Consider the following 23,576-nt stretch of genomic DNA (forward strand, 5'->3'; position numbering starts at 1 on the left):
TGTCACAGACATAATCCTGGACACAAGGTAAAGCACCTGCTTTTACCGACATGGAAACTGAGGCTTGGGGACGGTAAGTGACCTACAACAAGGTCTATGAAGGTCACCTAGTGCAAGAGGGCCAGAGGAGTGATTCAAAGCTAACTCTCTCCACGTGCAGGCCAGGGCTCTTTCCACTCACAAAGCCTCAGAAAGAGCCGTGGCTGGAGTGCCAAGTTTAGGTCTGGACTGTGGCTCATCCATGCCTCTCTCTGTGACCGTGAGCAAGTAATTCCCCTTCTTCTGATTCTCATCCTCAACTGGAAAATGATAGCACTGTCCTAGATGATAGGAGGTGGGCAGTGGGGAGGCAGAGAGATACAAATGTCAACTGAGTGAGTCACTCTGCTCTCTGCACTCATCTGTGAGTCTGTCCTTGCAAATCCCAGACAGGACTGTCGGGCACTATCACCGCTTTGCTCACGGAGACAGCCCTCCTATTACAGACTGACATACATGTATCAAACCTAGAGATGACTTCCAAAAAGCAAGACCAGAAAACCTCTTCAGTCCTCCAAAAATACAGTAACACAAACTACTGAAGAGGCAACAGGAATTCTAAATTTTCATTCCACTACTTTTCTTTCTTTTTCACTTTCAATGGAATGGACCTTCCTCATGATGCTTCAGATTGTTTTTCTGAAAAGCCACCCCACTTTTTGGTGGCGCTGCACACTTCTAATAGTTTTCCCATGTGTGCCCAGAAAGGCTTTGTATTTGGCGGGGAGTCAATAACAGTAACAAAGAAGAGCAACAAACACAGCGGGCATCACTTACTGAGAGCCTATGACATAGCTGGCACTGTTGCTGAGCCCTTTCTAGATATCATCTCTAATCTCTGCAACTACCAGATGAGGTCAGTATTACTGTCTCTGTTTTATAGATAAGAGAACTAGGCTCAGAGAAGTGTAGTGACCTGACCAAGGAAGGCCCTCTTACTAATGCAGGGCTGAGATTTATGCTGCTGTCTAGCTGAGTCCAAAGCCCATTCTTTCTTCTCTCCTCCATTGTGAGACCTCTAGTCAACATGCTAAATGCATCAAGACTCTGGGTAATGCTGCCTGTTCATGATTTCTTCTCATCACCGTCCCGCGGAATGGGATACCTCCCAGGTGGTCATAAAGCACTCCCACTGAAATTCCAGGGTAGCTGGAGGATAAGTAGGATGGAGAAGAGGTGGGCTGGGCGGATGGCAGGGTAAAGTGACCCCAAATGCTTTCCCCCTGCACCACTGGGATCTGGTCCAGAACTGTGATTTCATTTGCAAATCACTAACCTGGTGAGGCACGAGCCCAAGAGAGGTTGGAGGCTCATTCATGCGGTCGTCACTGCTGCTGGCGATGGCATAGCCCCTGAGAAAAGGAAACAATTAGAGCTGCTCATTTCATAAAAGTTTATGTTTAACATCTGTGAGGATGATCTGCAGGAGGTCCACGTAAGATTTATAAGGTTAACCAAAATGCCCCTTGCAAAGCAGCATAGGCTAGCGAAAAACCAATTTTGCTGGCAGGGAAGGCAGAAGAGTACTAAAAAAATGCCTGAGTTTTGGAGTCAGAAAGACCAGAGTTTGTGACCATAAGCAAGCTGCTTAACTTCTCTGTGCTTCAGGCCCATCATGTGTAAAATAGGAATGAGATGGTGTGAGGAATAAATTAGGAATAAGTTAGATAAATTGCCAAGTGCAATGTTTGGTACATGATAAAGCAATAAATATTAATTCCCCTATTCTGAGATGGTCTTGTAAAACACCACAGCATATTTTTGTATTGAAATTTTAAAATGGAAAACTTTCCAATCTTAACTTCTGAGGTGGTGTAAATGCTACCAAAATGGAGGAAGAAGAAAGAAAAATGAGGAATTAATTGGGCAGGAGAAGGAAAGCACTCCTTCCTGAACTGTGGTGTGATGTTTACTTATGTCCCTGAGCTAACATCAGTGCCAATCTTCCTCTATTTTGTATGTGGGATGCCAACATAGCATGGCTTGATGAGTGGTGTGTAGGTCCACACCCGGGATCTGAACCTGAGAACCCCAGGCTGTCGAAGTGGAGCATGCAAACTTAACCACTATGCCACTGTGCCAGCCCCAGGACGTAGTTTTAACCTATGACTAAGGCAAATGTTGGCAGAGAGAGGGGTCAGTGTCAGGGAACCGTAGAATCTGCTCTCTAGGATTTTATCCCAAATACTTCCTGTCAGGAGGCCACATACACTTAGATGGCAGGCAGAGCCACATAGGTGACAGAGATGAGAGGAAGACACAAAAAGCTGCTTATTTTCATTTAACTCTGGAGTATCTAGACTAGTTACATGTGCTACCAACGCTGTAGTGAGGCCGTCTCTCCAACTGCATAGAAAAGCTCTGAGTCACACAATAAATAGAATAGTCATGTTAATTTCTGAGAATTGTAAATTCTTTCCAATTCTTTACAAATCTTTTGAAAATTCAATTCTCCCCTGCCTATATTACAAGCAGCATAGCAGAGTGATTAAAAACAGAGTTTGGAGCCACACTGGCTGAGCTAAATCCCAGCATCAACGCTTACCAGTTATGGGAATTTCAGCAACTTACTTATCTTCTCTGTGCCTCAATTTCCCCACCAAAATTGGGACTAATAATGGTTTCTTTCCTAACAGGTCTGCTCTGAGGATTAAATGAGTTACTATTTGTAAAGTGCTTAGAACAGTGCCTAGCACAGAGTAAGCACTATATAAGTGTTTGAGAAATAAAATTAATCACAGTGTATTTGTCATACAGTCAGGTATAAATACCTGTTTGACTTCAGTCTGTCTTCACCATCTGACATTTGACAGCAAAGACTTGAGCAGACAGTTTAAGAAACTCTTAAATTATTTAATTTTTTTCTTTTCTCTTTTTTCAATTCCTTTCCTTTTCTCTTCTCTTCCTTTCTTCTTTCTTATTTTAAATTACTGACTTTATTTTTAAAATTAATTTCATTTTTGTCTCACTTTTACTCATCACAAGATGAACTAACTCTATTGTTCATGAGTCATAGAGATAGGGTGTCCAGATCACAATTGTGCTAATTTTTGTATCCTTAACATAACGTATATACAAAGTGTTAAACACATAGATTACTAAAAGGCTCAAAGTCAAGTTGCAACCAAACATACCAGCCCACTCATTTCTTTCTCTCACATGCAAGCCTAGTACATCATAAGTGTTCAATAAATTAAAAGAGATTTTTAAAATTGACATGGCCTTGGTGGACTAGGTGGTCAGGACCAACCCTCCCACTGAGAACAAATAGAAAAGCTAGACAAAGTATAAAAACCTTTGTTTGGAAGCATCAGAGAGCTACCAAGGTGGGGAAGAATTGCAGAGCCAAGATCTGTGAGAAGCCCACAGAGGTAAACCAGGCATTTGCAAGGGGAGCTTTCCTCCATAAGGTGATTGCCAACCTCTGAGGCAGTGGGCATGGGATCAGATACTGACAGACTCATGGGGCTGGAGGGAAAAAACCAGAGTTTGAAGTCTGCCAATCAAGAGGAACCATGGAAAATGTCCCAGACTTTGGGTTGGAACCAATGGGAGCTACATCCTCAGCAAGGGTGAACCAGAAACAGATAAGCCCTAATTGAATTTAGTTGTTCCAGGGCTGCTAGTCCACTTGGCCTAGCAGTCTGCCAGAAGAAGATGTAAATCACATCATCTCTGTAATGTTTTGCGTATCGCGTCCAATACTCAATCAAAAATAACCAAGCAGATTCAAGGAACTGAGGAAATTTGAATACTGATTAAATATGTGATGATATTAAGGAATTGCCTTTAATCTGTTTTTATATGTAAAAATAGTAGAGGTACATACTAAAAAGATACATTTTTATGAATGAAATGCTATGTCTTGAATTTGCTTTAAAATAAGCCCACGTGGGGAGAAAAAATGTGCATAGCAGTACAGGCACACCTTGCTCTACTGTACTTCACTTTACTGTGCTTCGACGATATTGTGTTTGTTACAAGACCTTCCACAAACAAAAAGGATTAAGAATCATCAAAGGCTCAGATGATGGTTAGCACTTTTTTTTTTTTTGCTGAATAAGATTGCCCTGAACTAACATCCGTTGCCAATCCTCCTCTTTTTTGCTTGAGGAACATCAGCCATGAGCTAACATCTGTGCCAATATTCCTCTATTTTTTTGTATATGGGACACCTCCACAACATGGCTGGTGAGTGGAGTAGGTCCACATCCAGGATCTGAACCCATGAACCCGGGCCGCTGCAAGTGAAGCATGCAGAACTTTAACCACTCAGCCACTGGACCAGGCCCAACATTTTTTAGCAACAAAATATTTTTTAATTATGGTATGTACATTGTTTTTTAGACATAATGATATTGCATGCTTAACAGACTATGGTATAATGTATACATAACTTTATAAGTATTGGGTAACAAAAAATCTGTGTGACTCACTTTATTGTGACATTTGCTTTATTGTGACATTTGCTTTATTCCGACATTCATTTTATTGCAGTGGGTCTGGAACAAAACCTGCAATACCTCTGAGGTACGCCTGTACAGGCAAATGATGACTGGCTATGTGCTGGTAATTGTTGGACCCGGGTGGTATAAACAGGGCAGTTTATTATCTTATTTACATATATCTTCTTTCATATATATTTGATTTTCATAATAAAAAGGTTTTGTTTAAAAAAAAAACAAAATGACTTACAACTAGGATATACAACCATTCACTGGGGCTTGGGGGAGGGAAAAACAAAAGAGGAAGACTGGCAACAGATGTTAGCTCAGGGCCAATCTTCCCCTGCAAATAAATAAATAAATACCCAAACCCCAGGTATATAAGGAGATAATACATAACCCAAAACCAAGAAAAACAATAGACAATAGGAAAAGACTCACAGGAGATCCAGACAATAGAGATATCTGATAAGGACTTAAAAGGGAAACATGATTAAATGTTTTTAAGGAACCAAAAAGACGGAAATCACAATTTCAGAAGAGAACAGGAAATGTGTAAAATAAGATCAAATGGAAATGTAAGAACTGAAACATTTAATAATGAAATTAAAAATTCAATGAATGGTTTTAACATATATTAGACACAGAAGAAGAGAGAACCATTAAACTGGAAGAAAAGCCAAAAGCAAATAGCCAGACCAAAACAAGGAATGACAAAATGACGTAAAATACAAAAAGTAGCATAAATTGATTCTGATATGCAGCTGAAGTCTTAAAAGGAAAGAAGCATGAGAAAAAGGAGCAGAAGCAATATTATAACAGATAATGGCTGAGAATTTTCCACAACAGATGAAAAACATCAACATAGATTCAAGAAGCACTAGAAAAAACAATCAGAATAAATACAGAGGTAGGTATATCATAGTCCAACTCCTGAAACCCAAAGACAATGAGAATCTTAAAAGAAACTGTGGGGAGGGCAAGAGGGAGAAAAACCAACTGTATCAAAGGAGCAGCAATGAGATAAACACCCAACTCCTCACCAAGGATAAAGGCAGCCAGAGACGACAGGATTATACTGTCAGCGTGCTGAAAGAAAATGACCACCAACTTAGAATTCTATACCCAAAGAAAATATCTTCAAACTTGAAGATAAAACAAGACACTTTCAGACAAACAAAAACTGAAATGTCTTTGTCACTAGCATTTCTAAAGGAAATAATAAAGGGTATTCTTCAGACAGAAGGAAAATGTCCTTGGTTGGAAGCTTCAAGATACCAAAAGAAATGAAAAGCAACAAAAAAGGAAATGTTAGCAAAACTAAATGAATATTAACTATATAACAATAATAATACCTTGCAGGGTTTAAAATATATACAGAGTTGTTTTCTTTTTTTTTTTTGAGGACGATTAGCCCTGAGCTAACATCTGCCGCCAATCCTCCTCTTTTTGCTGAGGAAGACTGACCCTGAGCTAACATCCGTGCCCATCATCCTCTACTTTATATGTGGGACGCCTACCACAGCATGGCTTTTGCCGAGTGGTGCCATGTCCGCACCCAGGATCCAAACTGGCAAGCCCCAGGCCACTGAGAAGCAGACCGTGCGAACTTAACCACCGCATCACCGGGCCGGCCCCTATACAGAGTTTTTTAAAATGAGTACACAGACACTGCTGGTTGCCTACCCAACATCCATTCTCCACTTCTATCTTATCACAGTTTTATTCAGAGAAGCAGTGTATCCAGCCAAAACAACTACATCCATCAGTCTTCCTCGAAGCTAAGAGTGGCCATGTGATACAACAGTTAGAATCAATGGGTGAGTCTTCCAGGAAAGCTCTTTAAAAGGGGGAAGACTAACCTGAGCACAACTTTTATCCTTTGATCAGTCCTTTCTTCTTAACTGTAGCACAGAGGCAACACTGGAGGTAGACCAGTCATCTTGTAACCACAAGGTGACAAGCATAAGGAAGAAAGCGAAGAGTGGCCGAGTGAACGATAAAAAGGAACTCAAGTCCCTGACGGCATAACAGAGCCTTCATACCAGCCCAGATTGCATGCCTCTGAGCTTCCTGCTGCATAAGAAAAATAAAGCCCCACTTGGCTAAGTCACTGAAGACAGATCTGTTACATACAGCCAAGAGCAATTGCTAGCATATGTGATTCATATATTGCCTTACAAATGTTTGGGGCTAAGGAGATCAAAACTTACTAACAGAATAAAAGCATGAAGTTCCTAAGGCCCCCTACCTAAATTTTTACTCTTCCTTATCATCAGTTACCAAATAACTCTAGAAGTAGAGCTCAGTTCCAGAAGGATGCAGAGATGTAGCCCCAAAGATCACGTGACAAGTTCTTCCAGGCCAAAGAATCAGACCAGGTTTTTTAAGTCTTGTTTTTTTTTGAGGATATAAAAAGCAACACAATTCTCAGAAGAGTTAGACTGAGAAAAGGCCAAGGGAGACACAAAAGCTTTCTTTGTTTAAACACCCATCTCTAAACAGCAAACTCACCCTTCTGGATGCTGCAAAACGGAGACCATCAATTCCACGGCCAGGGCTCCTGCAATCATGGCCAATCCTGGACGACTCACAGTGCACTGCTGGTCCAAGGTCCGGTCTCTGGTTGACTACAGTGAAACAATCATTGACGTGTGCTCAGAGCTTTACTCCACTCAACTCTACCTGTCTGAAGCACGAAACTCCTCCAAATAAAGCTATACAACACAACCAGATGCTCACTGCTGGCAAAGAACATTGAGCCTCAAATAATATTATTTCTTGCAGGTACCAAAGAAACCCCAAAATATACAATTTAGGTAACTAAATGAGGTAATATACTAAAATGAATGAGCAGTTACAGACAAATTAAAGACAGCAGGATATCAACCAAAACAAGGGCCTAGCTGCCTCATATAGTGGAGATGCAACTTGTGCTCTTTTAACTGACCCAGTTCAACTCTATTGTGCTTGGTACTTAAGAGACAGAGACACAGAGAAGTGTAACCATTTGAACAGTGCAGATGATTCTGCCTTGTCATTCTAACTGAGCTAATGCCTCACAGTGCCTGTGAGATGGCAGCAATGATTTGCTATTCCTGCAGTCCTCAGTTCCTATGTGCCTCTCACAGTGTGGGCATCTTGTCACCATGAGTGTGAACACAGGGCTTCAATACAAGTATTTTTGCTACAACGTGGCTCCAAACACAGCCTTTGTTAGTTTAACCAAAGAAAATTCTGACCTTCCAGCTCTAGGCACATTAAGGGGTTATTAGAAATAATTTTGACTGAAAATCTTGCTTTATAAACAGATGTGACTTTACTGCAAATGACCCTTAACGCTACTTATTGGTAATAATGAAAGAACAGGACCAGCTGTATATTACGACACCGTGATGGAGACCATAAAGCCATCCTTTTCACAGAAGAGAATATTTATCTTTTTCCCTCTATACTGGGAGAACATAAAAGCCAGTCATCCAAAAGAGGTATGAGTTCTTAAGCAATACGTTTTAAAAGAAGGGGAAAATGGAGATGAGGGTCCAGAAAACACCTCTGCTTTGCTTCACCAGAAATGAGTATCTCTTCTGACAGAGGACCATTCCCACAGACTCTGCCTTGCGTGGTGGCATGCAGGCTATAGAATCCGACATTTGAATGGGCTATCACTTGCTGTTCAGGGCACTTTCCACCTTGGACTGTGGGTTGCCAGGGAAAGTATTCTTCCCTCCCCTACTGGGGTTAGCAAATAAAATACGAGATGCTCAGTTAAATTTGAATTTTAGATAAGCAACAAATACTTTTTTAGTATAAGTATGTCTCGAATATAGTATGGGACGTAACTTACACTAAAAAAATTGTTCATTATTTACCTGAAATTCAAAGTTAACTGGGAATCCTGTATCTTTACTCACTAAATCTGACAAGCCTATGGCCCCAGCTCCATTTTGCAGAAGCACAAGGAGCCCAGGAGACTCGTTTGGAATTTCCCCACGAGGCAGTGTCCAAGCCCAGACTGCAGTCTAGGTCTTCAGATTCCTCATTTAATGCTCTCTTCACTAACATAAGCACAGCATACACTGCTGGGCGCTGCCAGGGACCAGGCTATCCTGCACTTTCCATGCTGAGCTTTCCACAAAAACGGTGTGTCATTACATTTATGATGGTGCCAATCAAGGCTCATAGTAGAATAATGCCACCCCCAAAACTGGAGAATTCTTCTCTTTGTTAAAAGACAATACTTAAATAGTCATAAAGGAAAGAGCTGGGTCTCGCTGCCCTAGTAGGCAAGACAGTTGTAGGAAATACTTGGAACCACAAAGTAATCCACTTACATCTCCGGGGGCCACCACATCATTGCAGAAATAGCAGCCGAGTTTGTAGCCGGGGATGTTGGCAAAAAGCGATGAGCCCAAGAGGTCGGCAGGTGCCACGGGGTGGCTGGGATGCAAGTCCCCGGCTCCCTGCTGCTTAGGTTTCTTCAGGCCGTGTCTCATGACAACAAATGTGTCAAATCCCAGGGCAGCATTGATGACCAGCTTCAGGTTTCAAGGAAAAAAAGACCAGAGTTAAGAGATGCTTTTATTTTAAGCCATGGCTAATTTCATATCTGGTCAACTTTTAAAATTTATTTTATAAGTATTTGGATGTAAGTGTAGATTCTAGAAGCTAATGTTGGTAAAAGCTACCCAATACTAAGGGCTTTTTAAATGCAAAAGACTTGACAAATGATTAACAAATTATTTCACTTAGTTCCATTTTAAACTTCCAGCAAACATTCCCTCTTTACGGCTGAGAATATTGGAAGTCAGAGAGATTGCTTCTACAACTTGCCCAAGGTCATTCAGCTGGTAAGAGACAGGTGTAGAAAACCAACTCTCGATAGTTCTCAGCCTCATTCTTTCCACCATTATGCTATCCTCTGTCACGTCTACACAGATTTTTTTCATAACAGCTCTATTGAGATATAATTTACATACCATATAATTCCCCTTTCATGTACATTTTTTTAAGCACAGGTTTTTTCATTTATACTATAAGATCTTCTCTTGGTTGTAATTTAACTTATTCTCCCAAATTTCTGTTGTAAAAGTTGGAAAAATTAAATAAAACCATACTAGAAAAGAAAACAAAAATCACAATCTCACAGCTCAAACAATTACTATTAACAGTTTGGGGTATTTCTTTTTGTTATTTTCTCCCTTTCTCTCCCATTCCTCCCTTCCTTTCTCCCTTCTTCTTGTCCCATCTCCTCTCTCTCTAGATAAACAGACATAGATATAAATGACTATATATGTTTATATATAAATATAATTGATATAAAATATATACAATACTGTATCTTGCTTATTTAATATAAAGTAGTGTTTCCATGTTATTAAAATTCTTTGAGAACATAACTGTGAATGGCTGCATACTATTCTATCATGAATATGTACCATGATTTATTTAACCACTCACTACTGTTGGCCCCTTGAAGTTGTCACCGACTAAAGAGTAGGGAATGAGGCGAAGTCTTTGTCCTCCTGGAGCTTACGCTGTAATCTAAGCAGAGTACTCCTTCTAGCGTAGAGTACCTCAAAGGGTTGCTATGAAAACCAAACAGTAAAGGACAGCTATTATACTGGATGATGTGTGTGAGGCAAAGACAGACTCTGCAGTGTAAGCCCTTTGGCACCATGTCACTAGGTCACACAAAGCACAGCTCTTTCCTGGAAAAAGGGCAGATTGGGGACAGTTCTCCCTCTAGGGTGATGGTGCATTGTCACAACCAGAGACAAGAGCCCCAGAGACAAGATCCACACACTCTACCTTTCTCTTGCTCGCAGCAATGACAGCAGGAAGCCAGCGGCTCTCCCTGGTGTCCATCAGTAGAAAGACGACATCATGGCTTTCGATGAGCTGCTCTAGTTGCTCCACATCCCTGCGGGCTTGCTCCAGGGTGACGCTGGAGAAGTTCACTGGATGTCCGGGCATGGGGATGCTCATGCTGAACCCTCTGGCATTCTAGGGAAACATCCAGACACATGATGTCTGAAGCAAAGGTGGGCGCAGCATCTCAGAGCCCATGTCTCCCCATAGCTACAAGCATGTATGCATGGTCACTCACAACCAAACGTTTCTCCATGAGTGATTACACTACTTTTTCCTTTTGCTCTCCGTGCCCTCCACCTTCTTCATCTCTGTATCCTAGACCACCTTGTCCTGTCACCCCAGGGTGTCTGAGCCTGGATAAAGCCGCAAGCAGGGACACACAGATCGCAGTTCCAAAGTGGGAGCGGGGGGACTTTCCCTCTGAGGCAAGCAGAACACTGGAGAAAACTGTGTATCTTTGGCTCTTTCCTACAATATGAGGCCAAGAAACCTCTTCAAAATGCCCTCTGTCTGTCCAGGTCCTCTCTGTCCAGGCGAGCCATCTCTCCCTAGTCATTCCCAAATTGCCCTCCCCTCCACTTCCTTAATGTATAACACCTCCAAATGGGATGTTATAACAAAAATCATTTGATTTATGCATTCACATAAGATTAGAATGACTGAGAGTCCTGCCTTAATCTTCTTAGGGATACATGCATTAAAAGAAAACAAAAAACCTCAAAACCAAAAACCTCTACTTGCTAACTATTAGCTGGAAAATCTACTTAGGAGGGTGCAGATATTGGTTTAGGGGACGGGGCTGGGGGGGGGCGGGGTGCGACAGCAGAGTGGGTTACTGAAGTGAAGCTTCATTCTCTGTCCAAAGTAGAAGCTGCCCGGTGACCTGGGTCCTGTTCAAGTGTGGGGACTCCGCACTTTCCACAGGGGCTTTAGAACGCTTCCGGAATTTATCATATGCCCCTGAAGGCCCCACAGTGTCTTAGCTGGTAAACAGTGAGTCACATATGGGTGAAGCCAGGGACATTAATTTTCCATAGAAAAATGTGTTCTAGAATCACAAACTGCACCTTTAATCCTCTGCACGGCACTGGCCACAGGGAGGTGTGTGAAAACATCAGTTTTTTCATTCATTTGCCAAAACTCCTCACCTATTGGAAAAATAGCTCAGGGGACAGGGTAAGTAGATCTTTTTATAAAAGAAAATCTATTTTATGGATTGTAGCTACTTTCTCCTTATCTTAAACTTTAAACCTAATCTCTGGAATTCAAGAAAGAGACAATAGTAACAATAGCAACAATTTTTAAAAGAATGGAAAAAAGTTGCAAGCAAAGCAGGAAAAGATGCCATGCACAAAGGACTTCAGAAAGAAGAAAGGTTCAAAACAAGTCCATTTGAACGATGAGAACACCACAGAGACAACTATCAGGACCTCATTCATTCAGTAGTGTACATCTACCATGTACCAAAGACTGTAATAAACAATGAGAAAAGCAACAACCACAGTAACAGTAATAATAACACCTCACTGTCTTATTACAATCGACAGAGCATTTTAAATGGTGGTAGCTTGATTCGAAAAGGTATTATGTAGGTATTTTAAAGACACCAAGCTTAAAGCATAATTACTCAGTACTAATTCTGACCTTTTCAACAATACAGCTCCTCACCCACATCCACGGGGCTAACCTAAATGAATCTCCGCCTGCTACAATTTCAGCCAGTGACTGCCTGCATAGCACTGGCTCTTGGCCCACCATTTAGGTCCACATGCCTGAGGCTGGAATTCAGCAAGTTTCAACACAATAGTCTTCAACCTTGGTTGCACATTAGAAGCACCTAGAAAGAGAGTTTAAAAAATTCCTAATGCCCAGGCTTTCCCCCAGACCATTTAAATTGGAATCTCTGAGAGTGGGCCCAGCCATCAATATTTTCTAAAACTCCCCAGATGATCCAACTGTGTAGTCAGGATGAGGTATAATTTATAGAAAGAGAAATACACAGATCTGGGGCGTACAGTTCAATGTGTTCTGACAAACTGCGGATCAACCACTGCACACGTGTATCAAGCTACAGAACCTTCCGCCCCCTGCAGCGCGCTCTTGTGCCCTTCCAGCCAGTCCCTGCTACTCCCCACCGCCACAAGGCAACCACTGTTCCGACTTTTTCCTAGATTAGTTTTGCCTTTTCTAGAACCTCATATAAACAGTATCCTACAGTATATACTTGTCTGTGTTTGGCTTCCTTCACTCAGCAAAATGCTTCTCAGGTTCATCTATATTGTTGACTAGCAATAGTGCGTTCCTTTTCGTTGTGTGAATATAGTTCAATTTGTTTGTTCATTCTCTTGTTGACAGCTGTTTGGGTTATTTCTAAATTTTGGCTATGATGAATAAAGCTGCTATGGACATTCTTGTATAAGTCTTTTAGTGTAGGTATGTTCTCATTTCTCTTGGGCAAATACCTAAGAGCGGAATTTCTGGGTCATTAGGTAGGTGTTTAGTTTTGTGAGAAACTGCCAGACTGATTTCCAAAGCGGTTGTTTTACCAGAAAAGTATGAGAGTTCTGGATGTTCCACAGCCTGATGACATTTATCACTGTCAGTTTTTTTTTTTTTTTAATTTTGGCCATTTTTGTGGGTATATAGTAATGTATCTTTATGGTTTTAATTCATATTTCCCTGATGACTACTGATGTTGAGCATGTCCCTGTATTCTCTAGCCATTTATAGATCTTCACTATGAAATAAGTGCCTGTGCACATCTCTTGTCCCTTAAAAAAAAATATGGTTTGTCTGTCTTATTATCGAGTAGTAGGAAGAAATGTTTATGTATTCTGGATAAAAGTTTTGCCAAATATACGTCCACTGAGTATCTTCTCAGTTTTGGCCAGCCTTTTCATTCTCTTAATGGTATCTTTTGAGAAGCAGAAGTTTTAGATTTTGATAAAAGTCCAAGTTATCCATTTTTTCACTTATGGTCGGTATTTCCTGGGTCCTACGAAATTTTCAACTATCACAAGATCACTAAGCTGTGTTCTCGTAGAAGCTTTGTAGTTTTAGCTATTATACTGAATTCTGTGGCCTTACTGAGGTATCACCTAAGGGTTCAGCGTATTTAATGAGGTCCCTCCATTCTGGATAGGTGGGACTCCAATGTTTCTCAGCCTTGTAGGAGCCCTGGAATCCCATTCTTCTCACAGCAGAATGGTGGGGATTTTGCCCAGGCTTACAGACTCACACTCTGAACATGAGGAGCATGATATTCAGTCAAAGACTCAAGGTACTGCCTGGACAGTTTTCTGGAATTCCTTCTCTGCATAGCTCCTGTATGTCTGATACTGTGTGCTGCAAATTCCAGCCATTTCAGATGCTCTGAACTCTGATCTCAGTTTCCTCAGTTCCTCAAGACCAAGAATACCTCCTTGGGTTCCACATGGGCTCTGGCATGGGCCAGAAAGTGCCTCCATGCAATGAGTTGGGACAAACATCCTTTCTTTCCCTTCTGTCTGGGATCACAGTCTTTCACTGCTTAGTGTTCGCTGTCTGAAGAGAGTCATTTTACATATTTTATCCAAGTGCATAATTGTTTATGGTAGGAAAGCTGGTCCAATATCAGTTACTCATCAGGGTTGGAAGCAGATGTCCAGAGTTGGGTTTTAAAACCTCTAGTATGGCTCCATAATCTTATATTTTATTGGCTCATCTTTAAAAAAAAATGGTGACCTCATATAGTTATTTGACTTGTTAAAGATTAGGTTTTTTTTCTCCTCAGTTAATTCAACCCCAGGATTAGACACGGTACTTGTGGCAGAGCAGTTCTTCTCATGTCTTAATCACTTAGGACTGGCCTTTTTTCCCTGTGGCCTGCTGTAAGGAAGGTGATGAATAAATATTTGTTGAATAAAAAAATTAAACCAAACTGATCATACAAAGAAAATCCCATAAGCCTGGCTAACCAATAAGTGAAACAGTTTCGCAGATACTTTTCATGAAGTTGATGAATTACACTCATACTTTACAGGGTTCTGTACATTATCTGTTATGATTTATATAATGCATGAAGGATAAAAGTATAAGAGACCTGGCTCCTGGCCTCAAGGACTGAATAATCCAATAGCAAAAATAGAGGAATATGATGTCAGTGCTGAGGAAGAGGCTCAATCCTGGTGGGCTGATGGTTTCAAGAAAAGTTGAACTTGATCTCTAAGGCCCAGCATGATCTGGCTTTGCTTTCGCCCCAGCCTCTCGTCTGCGTTCCTTGACCTCCATGCTTCAGCTATCTAGTTTTCCTTCACTTCCATGGACGCACCATGCTGCTTCCGACCTCAGGCATTTGCACAGACAGCTTGCCACTCTTAGTCTAGCTAACTCCCACTCATCCTTCAGGACTTACCTTCCTCAGGAAGTCTAGTCTAGGTCAGGGCTACCTGTTTATTACACGTGTTTATTACAATTTAATTGTTTATGAAATTAGTTGTTATTGACCATGTGCCCCACTAGACCATAAGCTCCATGTAGGGGAGAGGGAACATCATCTGTCTTGTTCCCCAGTCCCTAGCACATTGGAGGCCTTAAATAAATATTTAATGAACGAGTAAGTAATAGAATAACTGAACAAACAAATGGGAGGAATTGCATTGCGTCATAGACAGTAGGTAGGATTTGGGCAAGCAAAAATTTCAGGCAACTAATAAATGGTAGAGCTTAGATCCAAAGCAAGGTCTGTCTGGGCCCTGAGAGGAGTTCATAATACTCTCCAGTGACAGTCTGAATTATTCTTCCTGACTATGCACTGCCTCCCTCTAATAGAATTATAGGTCCTTGCCCTTTGCCATATGACTTTGCAGGACCTCCCATTAGGAAGGCAGAGTATATGACCAACCCCATTGACTTTGGGCTTTACATTGGCGATGGAGATGGAGGACAGTGTGCTGTGCCATTGTTGAGCTGAGACTTTAACAGGTATGACAAGTTCTTACCAACTCTTTTACACTTCCAACTTACATCATAAGAAGAGCACAACCCAGATGACTGCTGCTCCCTGAGCCTAGATTTTGAAATAATGACATATAGAGCAGACTGGAACCTGACTTGAAGCCTAGAGCCCAGCCTAGCCCAGCAGCTAAGCCACAGCCAACCTGCAGACTTGTGAGTGTGAAATAACTGTTTATGACTGTAAGCCACTGAGATGTTGGGATTGTGTGGCATGCAATACCGTCACAGCAGAAACCTAACATGCCTCTTCAATGACAGGATTGTAGCTTATTCCTATTTCTTTTGGCTTCTAGCACCCAGCTGGGCACACAGTGGGTGCTCAATCAATACTGTTGAATTAAACCAAATAAATGACATTCCTTGGGTACCCTGGTGAAATGGACAAAACTGTCAGAGTTGCTTCTAAAGCAAAGACTTCTAAAATGAATGAATCTAACGCTGAGTGACTAAACAGAGAAACTTTGAGAAAGTAGGCTTTTTTAGTTAGTGCTGAGAGGCTCTTGTGGCACTTTAAGTATAAGCAGATGCTTCGGAGACACCTAATCTAACCTCTGTCAGACAAATTAATTAAGCATGCAAGATGCAAAATCTCTTTTGCTGGATGATCCCCAAAAAACTGGCAAGATCGTGATTCAAATGAGCTGGAGGACATGTCTCTTATATCTAGTGGTTTTTAAAGCAAGTCACGCAACTTAAAAACAGGAGGCAACTAGAGTAAAATGGTAAATATTTAGCCCGATCTTTCTTCTGCAGACTTAAACTCAATTTAATTTCATAAACCTGTACTAAGTAACTATCAAGTGATTCTAGTAATGAGGGAAAAATAACATTCTACATCTGAGCCACCATAAATCCCTTTGGGACAAGGAAGGATATAAAAATGTACATACCCCCCAAATTCCTTAACTTAAACTCAGATAATGCTTCGCAACTTCCAAAACATTTTTACATACAGTCTTCATTTCATTTTCACAATAACATACAAGATTTTGTTTTGTTTTTCAATCCCCATCTCTGAGATGAGGAAACAGAGGCTCAGCCAATAGGGCCTGGCAGTAAATGACAGATGTCTAACTCTCTTTCACCAATACCATACGGCCTCATTCGCCAAGACTCCAACACTGAAAGATATAGGAGAAAACCTCTGACATTCCCCAACACCATCAACGTACCACTCCGGGGAATATTTTCTGGAGCCGGTCTGCTGCAGCCAGGGCCTTGGGCTTCCCACCTGCTAAGCAATCTTCAAATTCGTAGAGAGGCTGCCTCACAGGATTGGAGTAGGAGATCTTGGCATTGTCTACAAATGTGATGTGTCTGACGCCCCAGCCCTGCATGGAAACAGGAGATCATGGTGTGTTTCTGATGAACGTTCTGATGAACACTTCGCAGGGCACCTCTCTTGAAATCCCTAAAAGGGGTTTACTTTGGAGATCAGGTGCGGAACTTAAAAATACAGAACATTTCAGCAATTAAATCGTGCAAATTCAGTTTTTAATAAACAGAATGTCAACTTCCTTTGAAAGACAAATAATTATATACCCAGTGCATGGCTTCCTGCAGTAATAAGACTACGAAATGTCAGAGTGGGTCTGACTAACAATTCATTATTTTTGACAGTGGCACCAGAAAAAGATTTGAAAATTAGTATGATAAGAATTGTCTATGTTGCTGTCTTAAAGGCATTAGCAATAGCCCCCAAATGTCTTCTTTCCCTTTAATGAATAATTAAGTATAAACAACAGCTCATCTTAAAACTCACTTAAAGCCTGAATTAACTCCTCAGAAAAATGTCTTACAAGTTATTTCCCACCATATAACATTGTAGAAGAGTTTGTACTATTTCTCCAAGAGGCAAAAGCTTTATTAATATTCTGGAATGTAGGGGATGATTCTATATTCTCAGAAATAGTTTTCACACACTTCAATTACATCTCCCATAAAGGCTTATAGAACCACACAATTTTAAAGTTAGATGGGATCTCTAAAATCCTTGGTCCAATTACTTTGTTTTGCAGATGTGGAAACTGAATCTCAGAAAAGATAAGCAAGATAAGACTCACTTGAGGTCATAGATCTGCTTAACAGTGGGGAGAGAAGGAGATCCCAAGAGTTGCAACCAAATGAAGATGCCCATTTTTTAGGGGATAAGGTGGGGTCTGTATATTTCAGTAGATGATAAATAAGCATAGTGATCTAAGAGAAGCTCTGTCATGACTGGAGACAGAGCTAAGATTCTGCTCTCTCTCTTATTTCAATATCCTTCCATTAGGGACTCTGAACTCAGTTAGACTGATGATTTCAGGGGGACAGTCAACAAGAACCCAAGATTCGTTTTCAGGGTTGAGAATGACAGGCCAGAATCCACCCTTTCAAAAGCATAGTTTAGATTGGCTGTTTGTTTTGAAGCTCACTGGTAACTTTTGGTCTACTCACCCAGTTTTATAAGTGACTTTCACCAGCTAAGCAATATACCATGGAGTGGGAAGAATGGCATGGAAAATCCAAAAGTCACTTGTGCTTGGTTTGGGAATATTTATTTCTGAAGCATTTTTATCTTCCTTAAAGCAATGCTGAGTGGATAGCAATGAAGGCTGTCTGGGAACACGCTGGGCAGTGGGAAGGAGGCCAGATAAAGTACAAACACGCCACAGCTTAGCCACATGCAGGTGGATTTCCACACACAACTTTTGGCTTCCTGGAATGCTACACAGTTTAAATGGCTAATCCAAAGAGTAAAGAAAACTACAATACTCAATGCTGGTGAGGATGTGGTGGTGAAAAAGCCATTTTACTGGCTGAGAATGTAAACTGGCGTAATTCCTCTGGAAAGCAATTTGGCAATATGTTTCTAGAATTTTTTAAAATATTCAGATCCTTTGACCTACTTCCAGCAATCCATCCTAGGAAACAATCTGAAATATTGACAAAAATGCAATCACAAAAATGTTCTCCGCAACCTAATTTATAGTTGTAAAAAATTGGAAACAATGTTAAAACTTAACATCGGGGAATGTCTCAGTAAATTATGTTTTATCATACAAGAAGGCATATTTTACAGACATTAAAAAGGCTTTATAGGCATCCTTTTTAATGACATGAGAAGTGTTTACAATGTTAATTGATAAAAGCAAGGGACATTTTTATATATCAAATAACGTTTTTAAACTATACATTAAACAAACACTGAAAGGAAATAAGTGAAAAAGTAGGAAATGAGTGTGCTTTTTTCCTGCTTTCTAACTTTTACACTTTATAAATCTTCTACAGTGGGTCTATACTGACTTTATACTTTTTAAAGTATGTTAAGAAAACCTAAGCACCTAATTCTAGAAGCTGTAAAAAGAACAATAAAATAAATTCCACAAAACTTCTTCTACAAAAGAGGAAGAAATTAATAGATAAAAGTAGATATTAATGAATCTGAAAGCAAAACAAAATAAAATTAAAAAATTACAGAACTAATAAATTAATCAAAGATTTAGTTCTCTCAAAAGACTAATAAAATAGGCCTCTCTGGCAAGTCTGAATAAGAGAAAAAAAGAGAAAACATAAATTTATACAACATTAGGAAAGAGGAAAGGTTAAAAAGAAGATAAAGAAAGATGGTCCTGTGGCCTAGTGGTTAAAGTTCTGCCCACTCTGCTTTGGTGGCCCAGGGTTCACAGGTTTGGATCCTGGGTGTGGACCTACTCCACTTATCAGCCATGCTGTTGAGGCATCCCACATACAAAGCGGAGGAAGACTGGCACAGATGTTAGCTGAGGGCAAATCTTCCTCACCAAAAAAAAGAGAGAGAGAGAGAGAGAGAAAGAGATTTAAAAGAGAAGAGAATATCACATGTATTTTATGTCAATTAATTTTTAAATTTAGGTGAAATGGATTATTTTCTAGGAAAACAACATGACTAAACTGACTCAAAAGCAGTATAAAATCTAGAAAGGTCAATCAGTATAGAAACATTTGTAAGAAGTTTCTAAACATTCCTTGCTCCCATCACCAACAAAATTCCAAAAGGCACCAGACCCAGTTGGATTTATAACTGAATTTTACCAAATCATCAAGGAACAGATAAATTATATACTTAAACTATCCTGGAACAGAGAAAAGGGCAGAAAGCTTTATTTTATAAAGCTAGCATAACTCAGCTATAAGATACAGAGAGACACTACGAAGAAAAACATTATTATATACCAACCTGACTTATGAATAGATGTAAACCTTAGAAATAAAACATTACCAGTTGAATCTCATAGTATATTAGAAGAATAACAACCATGAACAAACAGGGTTTTTTCTAGGAGTGCTCAGCATTAGAATACTTTGATTATCTTGATAGATGTATTTGATAAGGCTCGACAATCATTTCCAATACAAACTCACAGTAAGCTAGAAATAGACATCCACTTTCTTAACTTGTAAAAGAGCATTTCAGAAACCAATATCACATATCAAAATTAAAAGTAAAACAAGAAGTTTCTCTTTAAAGTCAGTAACAAAACGAAGATGCCAACTGTCACTGCTCTTCCTCAACATTACTATGGAGTCCTAGCCAATCCTATAAGATAAGGAAAAAAGATACGAACATTGGCGTGGAATACTTATCAACCTACAAAATTCAAACGAATCAAATGAAAATCTATGGTAACTAAGAGAGTTTAGAAAGATGGCCAGATAGAAGATAGACATTCAAAACTCACTATCTTTCCCATATCCCAGTAATAGTCAACTGGAAAATTCAGCAGGAAAAAAATATCTTTAAAAGAAAAAAATAATTAAATATGTAAAAATAAACTAAGTAAGACACATGCAAGACTTATATAAAGAAAATACGACCAAAAGACAAAGACGATCTAAATAATTTAAGAGATATATCATATTTCTGGAACTAGGGATCAATACTGTAAAGATGTTAACCTGAATTAAAACTGAGTACGAATGCAGGAATGAACAAACGAAACAATGGAACAAAACAGAGAATCCAGAGACACAGGGTCATAAGGGGACTTAGTTTTTGATAAAGGTAGAAAAATGATGATTTGTATTATTGAATGCATGCCATTAAAACAAATGACTTTCCACTTTGTGGAAAAGAACTTAGATCTTTATCTCTCATCATATAACAAAAACAAATTCCACATTGATAAGGATCTAAACATAAAATCGAGTTCTGTATGTAAACCACAAAGGAAAAGATTGACATATTTAATAACATACAATTTTAAAAATTTCTATATGGCTAAAGATACCTTAAATAAACTGAGAAAAATATTTGCATCACATTACAGAAAAAAGGTTAATACCCATCAAAAAGGACTCCAAGTCAATAAAAGAAACACAACCCAAAGGACATGAATAGAAGAAATAAAATTCACAAGAGAAATAAAATTAAAGACTCACATTCACTAATTAAAGAAATTCAAATTACAAAGCTCTGTTTCTCACATGCTTCTAGAAGTACAGATTAGCATATGTTTTTGGAAAGTAATTTAGTTTGGGGAAAAAATATCTGTCTATGTACGTACATAAAGATTGTACATTCTCTCTAACACAGTAATTCTATTTCTAGGGCTTTTTTCCTAAAGAAATAATCCCATGGATATGTAAAGATAAAAGTATAAGACTGTTCATTTCAACAGCATCTCTAAAGAAAAATATGCTGAAATTTATTAAATAAATTGAGGACATAGTTATACAACAAAAAACTACATATACGTAATATGGACTACAGAGAAAGAGAGTCACAATTATTTTTCTATTAAGTTAAAAATAAAAACCTGTTATGGACAGTATGCTATGATCCAATTTTTGTAAATATAAGTAAATAAATAACAGCAAAGACAACAAACATCTCTCTGTACTGGCAGACGCCTGCAGACTTCAGGGCAGCATGCTGCATACTAACCTATGAAGTCTGCTTAGTTCTGGGAAGCGGGACTTGGGATGGGAGTGGAGAGAGATTTTCTGTTTCTACCTTGTAACAAAACCATGTATTCCTTTCATAATTAAACAGATACTGAGAAAATAAAAAAGGAAGGGAGAGAGGAAGGGAAGAAGGAAAGGAGGGAGAGAGAGAGTAGAGGGGAATCTGAGAGATGGAAGGCATGCAGGGATAGTAAAATAAGAAGAGAAGCCACAGCTTCGAAGGAATCATTGGGCCGCCACAAACTTACCATTAGTGTCCGAGCTACATTACAACCCAAGGTGCCGGCTCCAAGCAGCAGACACTTGGCAGACACTACTTTGTCTAAGTCCAAAGTAGGGACCAACCTCCAACACATCAATTTGAGATTTAGATCCACTGATGACTCTGCTAACCTAGAAAATAAGAGAATTATTGTTTACTAATTTAGTCATTCACGTATGCCTCATTCTTGTCCCTTTTAGATATAAAGTAGCTGTACAAGAAAACAAGAACCTAATACTAAGGAAATTGAGAACAAAAGGAAAATAAGATGAAGCTTGAGGGTAAACGGGGAGGAGAAAGGTTACCACACAGAACACATGCCATTGTAGTCCTCTGTAACTGCTAGCAATAGGCCACAAATTTGATACTGAGCTCCTAGCAGCCAAGGTGAAAAGGGAAGCATGACCAGCTATAGGAGTCATTGTGTCCCGGAATAGAAACACATCAGCTGCTTAAGAAGAAAGTTTTTCCTAATACTGAAAACAGAAATTTCTTCCATGTCCCCTCAGTAAAGGGTACACTTACATCCTCCTTTAAATACTGGTTTCTGTGAACTATTTCTTATAACGTCCTTCAATGTAGGCTAATAAGACAAAATTAAAGGGCAATGAATAAAGGACTAAAAGATGCAGGTATACAGGTCTGAGAGTCTGAGCTTGAAGCCAGAAAAACATTTAGAACGTCTACAGGAACAGATGAACTGTGTGCCCTTCAGGATGTCCATCATTAACATCAATTCTCACTACCAAACTTAAATTAAGAGTTGGGCAGCAAAGAGTGGAAGAACACCAGTTGTCAACGTGAGCGCCACCCCCTGCAGTGAACTGGGCAAAGCAGTTGGCCTGACAGAACCCGGGGTGCGTCCTGGTTACAGAAAGCCCCACTGGAGAGAACAGCCTCCATAATATACCTTTTAGGGTCCATACATTCACTGAGGTTCACCATCCTCGGTCCCATGCCTCCTTTCTGGTTCTTTTCCCATCCAACTGCTTTGGGACAATCTTAAGGCAAATAAGACAGTAAGTTTAAGGAAAGAGGGAAGAATAAAAACAAAAAAGTCAGGCAGCAAGCTTGCCCTTAAAAGACCGTTCACAATGCATGCATTGGAGAGCTTCTACTTCACCTCCACCTCACAGAGGTTCCTGCCCCTGAATTTGCATCTACTCGCCGCAGTTGCCGCCCCGTCTTGCTGGGCTGCTGGGAATCCTGTTAGATGCCAGCAGACCCAGGCACAGTATTCCTCTGGAGGGGCTTTTGAAACAGCCCCCAACTCCAGCCCGAGTTGCCTCAACTTCTGCAGTTACTGGAAGTGGCTCAAAAAAAGACGATCATATGTAGGGTAGGCATAAGCCTGCAGAAGCTCTCTATCTGAGGAAGACAAGCCAGCGTGACCGCAGCACACCTTCCTGACGTTCCCTTCGGGATGTCTGTGAACCTCTACATTCAGTACATCCCTTCTGTTCCTCATCCTGGCCATGTCCCTCTGCTCAGCCTCTCAGCTCCGTCACTGCACCTACGCATGTGCAGATCATTCCAGGGGGACTGTGCCTAGGCTAGGCTGTCTTCTCCTTCAAGCTCTCCCTCATCCACTCAGGCTTTCTCCTTCCCTGACTTAGCTCTTGTCCGCTGAACTCTTTTAGCCTCAGCTATGGGAGCCTCTGTAACTCCATTCCAGCAGTCCTCAACGTGTGCCCTGTGCCAAGCTCTGAGAGGATAAGGATCCCATGGCTAATTAAGGCTTAGGAAATGCTTCTAGACCCATCTCCATCTTCTCTGTCCACCTATCACACCTATCACCACGCAAACCTGGAGACTCTCGTCACATGTGAGACAGGTAAAAAAGCTGAGAAGGGGCTGGCCCCGTGGCTGAGTGGTTAAGTTTGTGCGCTCCGCTGCAGGCGGCCCAGTGTTTCGTTGGTTCCAATCCTGGGCGCGGACATGGCACTGCTCATCAAACCACGCTGAGGCAGCGTCCCACATGCCACAACTAGAAGGACCCACAACGAAGAATATACAACTATGTACCAGGGGGCTTT

General features: G+C 40.4%; 1 protein-coding gene across 13 annotated transcripts in view; it reads right to left on the reverse strand.

Annotated features, from left to right (window-relative positions):
- Nucleotides 1-23,576, reverse strand: part of ATG7 (autophagy related 7) — a 350,121-nt gene that overhangs the window by 183,238 nt on the left and 143,307 nt on the right. For all 13 annotated transcript variants that reach the window (XM_070493096.1, XM_070493097.1, XM_044755028.2 and 10 more), the window contains 7 exons: nucleotides 22,451-22,541; nucleotides 21,527-21,671; nucleotides 16,526-16,684; nucleotides 10,296-10,490; nucleotides 8,819-9,022; nucleotides 6,999-7,114; nucleotides 1,316-1,391 (listed from right to left, as the gene is read on the reverse strand). In XM_070493096.1, coding sequence (XP_070349197.1) covers nucleotides 1,316-1,391; nucleotides 6,999-7,114; nucleotides 8,819-9,022; nucleotides 10,296-10,490; nucleotides 16,526-16,684; nucleotides 21,527-21,671; nucleotides 22,451-22,541 — 986 coding nt within the window. The remainder of the gene's footprint in view (nucleotides 1-1,315; nucleotides 1,392-6,998; nucleotides 7,115-8,818; nucleotides 9,023-10,295; nucleotides 10,491-16,525; nucleotides 16,685-21,526; nucleotides 21,672-22,450; nucleotides 22,542-23,576) is intronic.

This window comes from Equus asinus, chromosome 21 (assembly GCF_041296235.1).
Source record: "Equus asinus isolate D_3611 breed Donkey chromosome 21, EquAss-T2T_v2, whole genome shotgun sequence".
In the NCBI taxonomy this organism is placed as follows: Eukaryota; Metazoa; Chordata; class Mammalia; order Perissodactyla; family Equidae; genus Equus; species Equus asinus.